The 11,464-nt window shown below is 53.8% G+C and overlaps 1 protein-coding gene across 1 annotated transcript; it reads left to right on the forward strand.

Annotated features, from left to right (window-relative positions):
• The first annotated feature begins 989 nt into the window (after positions 1–989).
• NRN1 (neuritin 1) lies at positions 990–8,649 on the forward strand. The gene is made up of 3 exons (XM_082752268.1): positions 990–1,250; positions 5,076–5,220; positions 7,828–8,649. Exons 1-3 carry the CDS (start codon positions 1,196–1,198, stop codon positions 8,057–8,059), a joined length of 432 nt encoding a protein of 143 aa, XP_082608394.1. The 5' UTR covers positions 990–1,195; the 3' UTR covers positions 8,060–8,649.
• Positions 8,650–11,464: the final 2,815 nt, after the last annotated feature.

The following is an 11,464-nucleotide window of genomic DNA, read 5'->3' on the forward strand; positions in this document are numbered from 1 at the left end:
GGGAGAAGCACCTTGAGGCTCCTCCTGTGATGCTCTCCATGTGAAGTGGCCCCACAGTGGGTCCCAGGAGGGCATCAGGCTGCAGGAGCACCACAAGCCAGGATGGGTGCCTCATCCCCAGAGGACAGGGGCTGGTGGCCCCCAAAGGCCAAACCCTTCTGCTGTGGACAGGTGGTGATGGGCACCCCAAAGCCTGTCGGGGGAGACACGGGCAGCTCCCCGGCTTGAGGCACTCGATGCCAGCACCACTCCGGTGCAGGAGGGGAAATGCCCGTGTGTTCCCACCCCCCCAAAAAAGGGGGGGCTGTGTTGCGGGTTCCCCACCCCATCCTCTGCGGTCCCACGGTGGGGACGGACCAGCAGGACCAGGAGAGACCGCCCCCCCCCCCCGCTCCCCCCTTGGCCTGGGGGTGACGTCATGGTGGGGGAGGGGCGGGGAGGGGGAGGGGACCCCGCACCCCCCTTTCTCTCCCCCTCCTCCTCATCCCCCCCTCCTCAGCGCCAGCCCCGACGGGGCGGCCCGGGGGCGGGCTGGGGGCGGAGGGGGGGTTTCTACCGTGCTATCCCCACCCCCGGGGGCGGCCCCTCCGTCTGTCTGTCCGTGCGTGTCCGTGGGTCTGCGTCTTCGTGGGTCCGCGCATCCCCCCCCCCGCCCCGTGGGGACGGTCCCGGCTGCTCCCCCCCGGGGGGCCGGGGAGAGCACGGAGGGGCTGTGGGGGGGCTGAAGGCTGTGGGGGGCTGAAGGAGGAGCAGAGATTTCTCGGCGATTAATGGGGCGTGGGGGGGGGAGGACACGGGGAGACCGGGCTCTGGAGAAAGGCGGCCTGTGATGCCTATAAATGGCGTTTCTCTTCCAAGGTGCACATTAAAAAAAAAATAATAATAAAATAAAATAAAAAGGAGGAGGAAAAAAAAAAATCCGTCAGTGTCATCCCCCCACGTCAGGGCCGGCCGTGGGCGTGAGGCTGTACTTCCTCCGCCCCCTCCTAATGGAGCGAACCATTCCCAGCTAGTCCTCCTCGCCCTCTCCCCGGTTCTCCCTCTTTTCTCTCCTTCTCCTCTGTCTCCCCCCTCGTCTGCAAAGTCCTCCGCTGCTCGGAACTTGTTGGCAATGCCTATTTTTCAGCTTTCCCCCACGTTCTCCAAAGTAACTATTTAAAGATCTGCAGTCGCAAATGGTTTTACTAAATGTAGGATGGGACTTAAGTTGAACGGCAGATACATTTCTCTGATCCTTGCTGTGCAGATAGGTAAGTGGACCGCCAAAGCCCGTTCCCAGCGGGACGCCCCGAGCCCCGAGCCGTGCATGCAGCGGGGGTTGCGGCACTGATCCTGCCCGCACCCGCACCCGCACCCCTTGGTCTTCGCCACCCTGCAAGCTGGCGAGCCTGGGGGCTGCTGGAAGAGGCAGCGAATTCCTTCCTCCTCTTCAGTCACTTTCCTTTGGTCGTTTCCCTAAATCAGTGCATGCTTTCTCGTAGTTCGCTTTGCTCTTTTTTTTTTTTTTATTTTTCATTTTTCCCCGCTCTGTGTTCGCCGTGCATGCGAGAGACTGCGTTTGTATTTGCTTTTTTTGGATAGCCCCTGTGTTCCTTACCGCTGACAATTTGGGGACTCCGGTGCTGAGAAATCCCCCTCTCTCCCTGGAGGGACGGAGGAATGAGAACGGGCACAAAATGGCTTGCGAGACATCTAGCTGGAAAGTTGGTGGATTTTTTTTTTTCTTCAGAAAATCAGGGGGACAAGCGAAGGGCTCCCTTTGGGAACTTGGAGGCTTTCCCATTTGCAGAGCAGCCTAAAAGCAAACAAACCCCAACGCTGACTTCAAAAAATAAACATAAAAATATTCTCCCCGAATGCGGAGACATAATAAGAATAAATAATAAGAATAAAATAATTCAAAAAGAACAAATGATAAGAATAAAAAGAATCGCGCAATCCCACCGCCCGATCATTAATTTTGTTAAAAAACGAGTGGGTCCAAAAAACGTCTATATCTGTTAAGTTACTTTAAATAGAACAGGTTTCCCTCCACCCCGGTATGAGTTTTTGTATAGTCGTTGCCGTTTTTATTTAATATATTGGGTTTTGTTTTTCCGATGGTTCTTTTTCTGTTGGTTTGCTCTCGGGTTCGTTTAATTCAGCATTTTTTTGCTGAAGTGGTTTTTGAGTTGCAGACATTCGGCAATGTCCAAGTTAATGGCCAGTTGAGTCCTGCACAGGCAAATTTTAAAGAATATGTATTGAATACGTATGTTCCCGGGCATGATCTAAAACTGGGCTTCAATGAAAGGGCGATTAAAACACGGCTTTTCTTATCCGGATTGGCAGGTGTGAAGAGAACCTTGAAAATATTTGCCTGCAAAGGAATTCTGCTACAGTAAAAAATACTCAGCATTGCTATTTAGAGATCCTTCCTCTCGGTCACCCTCCTTTACAGACAACCTCTGCAGCATTTTGTGGGTATCAAAAGAAAATTAAAAAAAAAAGAAAAAAAAAAAAAAAGGAAAGGAAAAAAGTGAAAAAGGGAAAAAAAGGAGGGAGGGAGAACAAGAAAGGGAGGAAAGAAGGAGGTAAAATGCTTCGAATATTTCCTCATTGGTAGAAGAAAAAAAAAAAAAAAAAAAAAGGAAAGAAATATTGCAATGAAACGACGACCTCTGGAAAATGTGGCTGTGCGATGCAACCCCCTCAATTCGTATTGCCTTTCCATTTTAACTGATGCTGAACTCTTCAGAAGGCCATTTTCTGTACTGACAGAGAAAGAAAGGGGAAGGCGGTATTATTTGGATGCTACCCTAAATTTCAGTCCTTGCGGTTTCTGTTTGTTTGTTCGGCTGGAGAAGGAGGAGAACTTGCTCTCATTGGCGTTTCTTTGACTCAGCCCAGGGAGGATTTTCTTGACGGTGAAATTCCCAAAGGCGGCTCGAGTGGCCGGGAACCGCCGTCCCCGAGCACGGGCAGGCTTGGGGAAAGTTCCCCCCCAAAATTGCCGCACAGCGCCGAGGTGCTGGCGGTGCGGCCGCTTTGCGGTGCCCCGGCGGGGGACGGATTTTAGGCACGCCGAGCTTCGGCTCTGCGCTCCTCCGTGGGTATTTCGGAGCGTTGAGGAGAAAAGAAATAATAATAATAATAAAAATCCCTGAGTTCTGCGTTTGGGCGGTGGGGACGGGGAGCTGCCCGAAATCCCTGACATTTTGGAAGGTGACAGAGGTGGTGCAGGGGGGGGAGGCTCCGCGGAGGGTGCCGAGGCTGAAGGGCAGGAGGACTTCGGGGACAGGGAGCCGCTTTGGGGCAGGGATGCGACGGGCTGCGGACGGCCCCTGCGGTCCCGCAACCCGCTGCGCACGCCGGGCTTTGAAGGGCGGGATGTGGGGGACGGGGGGGGCAGCTCGGGGGCACGGCAAAAAGACCGAGTTCAAGAGAAATCCCGCTGCCGTTCAAGCGAGCAGGACGCCCCGCTTGCGCCTCTTTTAATTACCGTTGTTATTTTGGTGGAGGGTCTGAGGACAGGGGTACCCTGGGTGGAGGCGGGGGATGCTCTGAGCCCCGCTCGCCCCCAATCCGTCCCCCTGCCACCAGGGCCCGGGCTCCGTCTCGGACCCCGCATCTCAGCGCAGCCCGGCACGTTTTGGGAGGAATTTGTGCGGCTTTCCCCCCGCCCCATCTCGCCCCTGGAACTGGGTTTAATGGGGCCGCTTTCCCCTCGGGATGCTCCGCGCTTCTTCCCGGTTTGTTTGCTCGGCTTTTTTCCCCCCTCCCGTAGCCTGCTGGGGTTTGATGTGACGGCCGGTGCCGGGGGGGTGTGTGGAGGGGAGGGACCACGGAGTCGTGTCACCGGTGAATCACAAAAGAGGGGGACCTTGCCTGAAACGGAGCCTTCCCGCGGCCCGGCCCTGTCCCGGGCGGGGGATTCGGGAGGGGACCCCGGCCCCAGCGCAGCCTCCCGGCCTTGGGAAGCCCCCTGGTGGGGGGCAGCCCCCTGCCGCCCCCGCAGGTGCTCCCAGGACTGCGACCTGCCCGTGCGCACCCGTTCTGGGGGCACACGGACACTGGGGAGGCTCGTTGTGTGTGGGAAGGGAGCCATCAACCTCTCCGTGTCCCCTCCCGTCCCCTCGGGGCACCCGGGGGCAGCCGGCACCCAGGAGGAGCTATCCCATCCCATCCCATCCCATCCCATCCCATCCCATCCCATCCCATCCCATCCCATCCCATCCCATCCCATCCCACCGTACGTTTCCGTCACAGGAGACTGGGGAGGGGGCTTGGTGGTATTTGGTTAGTTGTGTGAGCAGTCGCGGGGGATGCTTCTTCTCGTGTCTTTATCGCAGCTCTTTCTGGTGACTTTTATTTTATTTTATTTTATTTTATTTTATTTTATTTTATTTTATTTTATTTTATTTTATTTTATTTTATTTTATTTTATTTTATTTTATTTTACACATATATATTTTATTTTATTTTATTTTACACATATATATTTTATTTTATTTATCCTATCCTATCCTATCCTATCCTATCCTATCCTATCCTATCCTATCCTACCCTATCCTATCTTATCCTATCCTACTCTATCCTATCCTACTCTATCCTATCCTACTCTATCCTGTCCTATTTCATTTTATTTTTTATTTATCTCATCCTCCGCGCCTTGCACGCCCCTTGCCGAGCGAGGACCCGTGTGTGTGTGTGTGTGTGTGTGTGCGGGAGGGCGCGGAGAAGCGCTCCCGCTGCCGCACGCCGGAATTTCCTAACAAAGGAGCGAGTGGGGGGAGCGGCAGGCAGCTCATCTCCGCATCTCCCCCTTCCACCTCGCCCCTCAAAAAAAAAAAAAAAAAAAAAAAAAAAAAAGCAATGTCTTTAATTCAGGGGCATCGAAAAGCGCTAAACAGCACAAGGCAGCCCACTGATGTCCCCGTTGTCCCCGTGTCCCCGCTGGCCACTCTGGCTCGGTCCCAGCGCCCTCCTCCTCCTCCCGCATCACCACTCCTTGCATGGGGGGGTGGGGTAGAAAAGGGGCAAGGGGGGTGGGAGGGTGGATGCCGGTGGTGCTGACCTGTGCCCCTGCCCCGCAGCCTACCTGGTGCAGGCGGTGAGAGCGGCAGGGCGGTGCGATGCGGTCTTTAGGGGCTTCTCGGACTGTTTGCTGCGGCTGGGCGATAACATGGCCAACTACCCGCAGGACCTGGACGACAAGAGAAATCTCCAAACGATCTGCGCGTAGGTCTTTTCCTCTCTCCTTCGGGGACGGGGGGACGGGGTGGGAAGGGGGGCGAAGTATAAGGGAATAACGAGGGGTTTGGTGCTTTAGGGGCCCTGTGTCTGCGCACCGGTCCCTCCGAGCGCCGTGCCGTGGGGACAGGCCGGGTTTGGGGAACAGCGGAGTCTGGAGGGTGTTTTTACTGCGTTTTTTTCACTTTTCTCCTCCGTGAATCATGTGGGTTGCATTGGGTTGGGTAGGGTTAGGTTTGGTTTGATTCGGTTGGGTTGGGTAGGGTTTGGTTGAGTTGGGTTGGGTTGGTTGGCTTTGATTTGGTTTGGTTTGATTTGGTTTGTTTCTTCACCCTCGGCTCCTCGCTTCTGTTCTTGCCCCCCGCTTTGCTCTGGGGTCGGGGCATTCCCTGCGCCCTGGCCCTGGCCCTAACTGCGCCCCGCGCCCGCCGGCTGGGGAGGCGATTGCTCGAGAAACGAAATACAGCTGCAGAGCAAAGAGCTCAGCTCCGACACGGTCACAACGCGAACCCAGCCCTACAGGCACGGCCGCCCCAGCCTCTGCTCCCCTCCTGCCCCGGCCCCCCTGCCCACCCCATTACCAGCAGCTTCCCCCGGGGCAAACACCGCGGAAAAACCCCGGCCCCGCTCCCGGCCCAGAGGGGAGGGAAGGGATGGGAAGGGGCAGGGACAGAGGGAAATGGGGCGGCTGCAGGGGGCCGGGGAGCCACCCCGCTTCGGGGTCTCGCTTGCCGGGCAGGGAGGCACAAGCAGGGATTTTCGTTATTTGGGAAAAATCCGGCTGGACAGGCTGTTCTTTGGTCTCCCGGTTTTCCAGCACAAACTCACCTCGCTGGAAAACATATATTTATATACAGAGAGAGAGAAAGAGTCATATTTAAAAACGAAATTAGGACTTTAGATACAAATATGTTTGGAACACTTTTTTTTTTCTTCTGGGTTTGCTCCATGGAAATCAGAAAACGAAGATTGGGAAATGGGAAAGTGTGATGGGAAAGGAAAGGAAAGGAAAGGAAAGGAAAGGAAAGGAAAGGAAAGGAAAGGAAAGGAAAGGAAAGGAAAGGAAAGGAAAGGAAAGGAAAGGAAAGGAAAGGAAAGGAAAGGAAAGGAAAGGAAAGGAAAGGAAAGGAAAGGAAAGGAAAGGAAAGGAAAGGAAAGGAAAGGAAAGGAAAGGAAAGGAAAGGAAAACGAATAGAAGAGAAAAAAGAGAAAAAAAAGAGAAAAAGGAGAAAAAGTGGGGGAAGGAAAAAGAAGAGAAGAGAAGAGAAGAGAAGAGAAGAGAAGAGAAGAGAAGAGAAGAGAAGAGAAGAGAAGAGAAGAGAAGAGAAGAGAAGAGAAGAGAAGAGAAGAGAAGAGAAGAGAAGAGAAGAGAAGAGAAGAGAAGAGAAGAGAAGAGAAGAGAAGAGAAGAGAAGAGAAGAGAAGAGAAGACCCCTGTAACCCTCATTTCCTTTCTTCCTATGTAGAGATTTCTGAGCCAAGCAAGACTTTTCCTGCACCTACTAAGGCTGACACCTTGCTGGAAATGCTGGACTGCGGTTCACCTTGTGTCCCACATGAGGATTAAATACGCAAGAGCTGCGAGGTCCCGATGCAATGTCCTTTGGCTGGGGGTGCTGGACCAGAGGTGGTCCTGACCTGTGCCAAGCACCTCTTTTCCCTTCCCCCGACCACCCGATCGCCTTCGCTGGGATGTGTATTGAAAGAAGATTGGAAAAGATTTAATTTTCCTTTGGGAGATGCAATTACAGCAGAAATACTGCAGGAGAGGCACACTCTCAGACTCTGGCTTCTCAGTATCTCATTATTTATTACAAATGTAGCAAACATTGGGAGTCTACAACCAGCGTAGAGTGCTCATAAATTAGAGGCCGCAGGACTACTTTAAAAAAATATATCCAAATCTGTAGGCTCCTGCCTTGAGAAAAGGGGGAAATAGATGGGGGGGGGTTCCATAGACCCGACGTGGGGAGGAAAATGGGGCAGTGAGACGGGGCCTGCCCCGTGGGCAAACCCCTGCCCGGTCCGGGGGAGGAAGGGACTTAAAAGGAGGAGGAAAAGGGTGAGGAAAGAGATGGAAATTATCCTGGGGAAGGAGAAACCCCCGCAGCCCACGGAGCTTTGGCAAAGGATGGGGAGTCCCTCCCGCCGCTCCGTGAGCCGCCCGGGAGGGGAGGATGCTTCTTCCTCCCCCTTCTCCTCCTCTTCCTCCTCCTCCTCCTCCTTCTCTTCCTCCTCCTCCCACCCGCGACGTGTCCGTGGGCTCCTAGGCTAGCTTTTGCCAGCCGGGGGGCGCACGTCCCTCCCCCAGATACATCCCAGGCGAAGTCACGCTGCGACAGCACACCCCCCACCTCCCCCCCCGAGTCATTTTCGCAGCATCGCGTCCCTGCCCGCGGGAGCCCCGACCCCAAAAGCAAAGCGTGTGCGTGGGGCGGCCCGGGGAAGGCGGGGGGCGCGGGTTGAGGGGGGGAGGAGCTCGCTCCGAGGGGATGCTCAGATTCCCGGGAGGTCGAGGGGGCGGCCGGGGTCCCTTAACCCCCCTCGGGGCGGGTGTGTGCCCTGTAGTGATGCCGGCTGCTCTCCCCTCCTGCAGGTACTGGGATGATTTCCACGCCTGCACCCTCACAGCGCTCACCGATTGCCAGGAAGGAGCGACAGACCTCTGGGAGAAATTGAGACGGGAGTCCAAAAACCTCGATTTCCAAGGCAGCTTATTTGAACTGTGCGGAGGCGGCAGCGGCGCCGCATCGTCCCTCCTCCCGCCGGCTTTGCCCGTGCTCCTGGCGGCTCTGTGGGCCGCCCTAGTGACCTGGCTGCCTTTTTAGGGGGGCGAGCACACCCACACCCACACCCTCTCCATGTGCCGGATCTCTCGAGGAAGTGTCCATCCCTTGCTTTGGGGACGTTGTGCTTTTCTGTGGTTGATGATGGTGGTGGTGGCTGATGGTGGTGAAACACCCGTGTAGGACTGTGGAAGCGTTTTCTCCCTTTCTTTTCTTTTTCTTTTATTTTTTTCTTTTCTTTTGGTGTGTTTTATTTGCCAAATGTTACCAAACAGGCAGCGGCGTGCAGCCCGAATCGGACCTCAGCTTTACTATCGCTTCAAATCAAAAAGAGAAACAAATAAAAATAAAAACCCGAGCCCTCGTTGTGCAAAAGAAATCTCAGGAACGGCTCTGGGCCACCTAACGCTAACGTTATACTCTGCCAGGATAAACCCTGGCAGGCCACGGGCTCCTCTAAAAATGTGGCATTATGCGAGATGAGAACAAAAAGCAGAGAAAAAAATAAAAAAGGCACTGGCGATGAATCCAAGGTAGATGTCCACGTGTGAAGCATATGGTGAATAATTCACAATCTCTCATCTTTCCTCCACAGTCGCTTGTTTTTTGGTCATCCCACTGCAAAATAATAATAATAATAATAATAATATCAATAAATAAATTAAAAGAGCGCATTTTCTCAAGGGGAAAAGAGAGCGAGAGAGCGAGAGAGTGGGAAACGAACGGTTAAAAGAGGAAGGAAGGAAGGAAGAAAGGGACGAAGGAAAGACAGAGATGTGTCTCGGTGCCCGGCGGAGTGAAGGAATGCTGCTAACAGATCTCCGAGAGTTACCTTTACTTGCTGTTCGAAGGCATCTTTCCGAATCCACTGCCTTTAATTTTCTCCTCCTCTTTGTTTTAGATGTTACACATACCAGTAAAATACCTGATTATCCAACAATAGAGATCACAAAAAGGGGGGCTTAAATGTAAACCTAAAGAAAAAAAAAATACAAAAAACAATAACAACAGCAAATGATTTTGAAAAAAAAAAAAAAAAGAGCTTTGATTTTAAAAGAGAAGAAAAATGTAATTTAAAAAAGAAGTTTATTATAAAGTCAATTCAGCAAAAAAATAACAAAAAAAAAAGATTTGCTACAAAGTATAGACAGAAGTATAAAATAAAAAATATTGTTTGAAATAAGGGTGTCGTCCTTTCTATAAATTCTGCCGGGAGTACCTTGAGAAGGACAGGGCTTTTAAGGCAAGGAAGGCTAAATCCAGACCCGATCCCTTGATGAACACGGCGATTTCAGTTCACACAAGGACAGGACCGCTGAATCGTTTACTCTGGGCCTTCTCTTTTTCTTTCTTTCTTTTTTTTTTTTTTCTTTTTTTTTTTTTTTCCTCCCAATTTCTTAAATACACTCTGTAAATCCTCCCAGCCTCCTCCGCCTCCCCCGAAGCCCAAGGCGAGGGGCGGCCGGGTGCGAGGCCGGCGGAGGGAGGCAGGGAGGGAGGCAGCAACCACCATTAAGGACGGAGGCTGCGGAGCTGGAGCCCTTTCATAATTAATAAGGCTGCCGAGCCGAAGGAGCAAGGGGAAGGGGGGGCCGGGGTATTGATTTCGCGGCAGAAGCTTGCTCTATTTATAGGCGCCTGGTGCCTCTATAGAGAAATGCACAGCAAAGAGTAAACACCTCCTTCTTACCTACGAGGCGAGAGCCCAGCTGGCGACCGGGGCTAGGGGGGGTGATGGGGGGTCAGGGGCCCCCAGGCGATATTTTTTAGGGGGTGGGCACTCTCCCTTTGCGGCACTGGCACTTGCCTCTGGCAAGGGGCATGGCACCAGGGATTTTCCCTGCCTCGCCCCTCTCCCTGCTCCCCGTCCTTCCTGGGGTGCTCAATGTGATGGGTAAGCAATGGCAAACCGAACAGCTCATAAATCAAACAGTGGGGCGCAAGGCAATCTGCATTTCCCAAACGGATTGAATCCCAGCAACGAATGCGCTCAGGAGCCGGAGCCGGGCGCCTTTACCACTGGAAGCAATGTTGATTTTTTAATGCTAAAGTACATTATGTGTGCGTCGGGGGGGCTTTGCGGAGCCTCTCGCCTCCATTTGGAAGGCACAGGTCTGCTCGCGTTTCGTTTTCCCTTGCCCTCCCTCTAGGGTTCATCCCCACCGCCAGCAAAGGGAAAGGAAAACCCTGGAGAGCGGAGCTTTGTTTAAATGGTTTGGGTTATTTTCCCTCCCCAAAGAGGCTCCAGACCTAAATTGATTTTTCTGCGCGCATCTCTGTATTCATGAGGTCAGGCACCGCGGCTGCGACTTCCCGCAGCAAGAAATGCCAGCCGGGGGGGGGACAGGCAGAGGGAGACCCTCAGGGGGCTGCCAGGGACCCCGCAGCCCATCGCAACCCGGTGCCCGGTGCCTGCCCCCCCGCTGCCGGCGTCCCCCGGGGTCTCCCCGAGCTTTTCCCTCGCCCCCTCGGAAGAAACCTCCAGCCTCCGGGACTGCGGGGGCGATTTTAGAGGGCTCGAGTTAGCTGCTCGTGAGGTTGAATTACTAATGAGTGATCTCTCCGTAATTAGCAAAGCCCCCAATTAGCCCTCCGTTGAGGCGAGTGAGAAAAAGGCTGCAAACGGGGAGAAAGGAGCCGAAAGGGTCGGGGGGGGGGGTGGGCGGCGGGGTCTGGGCTCGCTGACGGGTTGGGAGCTTTTGGGTCGCCCCCAGTCTGTCTCCTTGCACCTGTAGGGTTTGCGGGGATGCGGCTGCTTTAGCAAAAGGTGCAGAGGTTCAAGCCTCTGAGCACCCCTTAATTCCTGGGTAAACATGAGCCTGGGGAGCTGGGGAGGGAAAAAAATGCACCGTTGAAACGGTGAGAGGGACCACAGTAAAAAAAATAAATAATAATAAAATAAAATAGAAAAGCCCGACCCCCCCTCCAAAAAAACAAAACTGCAGCTGTATCAGATTCTGGCTGGATAAGCGGGGAGGGCTGAGGACACTGCAGCTCTGCCTGCCCTAATTCCTGTCCCCAGCTCCGACTGAGCAACCGCAGCCCCGCGGTCCCCGGGGGCCGCCGAGCTGCCTCCTCGCGAAGGCTGGACCGAGCCCTGCTCGGCAGCCGGCTGCTGGCTGCCAGCCTCCACCTCGCACCAAGCCGGCCTTGCTCCCGGAAGGGCTGTGCCTCAGCCTCCCAGGGGCTGGGGACACGCCAGCGCCGGGCTGAAGTGGTGGTGGTCGGGTTTTGGGGGGGCTTTGGAGGGAAAAAAAAAAAAAAAAAAGAAAAAAGAAACGAAATAAAAATGTCCCTCTCCAATCTGTGCCCATTCAAAGGCTGCAAGAGGGAGATGGGGGAGGCTTGTGCCAGGAACAAAATCTGGAGACAGGACCCACAAAATTGAGAAAAAGCTGTCTGGATAGCAGCAACGGCAAACATCTTGGTCCTGGTGGAGAGCAAGCA

The sequence above is a fragment of the Aythya marila genome (genome assembly GCF_965140915.1).
Source record: "Aythya marila genome assembly, chromosome: 2".
NCBI classification, from domain to species: domain Eukaryota; kingdom Metazoa; phylum Chordata; class Aves; order Anseriformes; family Anatidae; genus Aythya; species Aythya marila.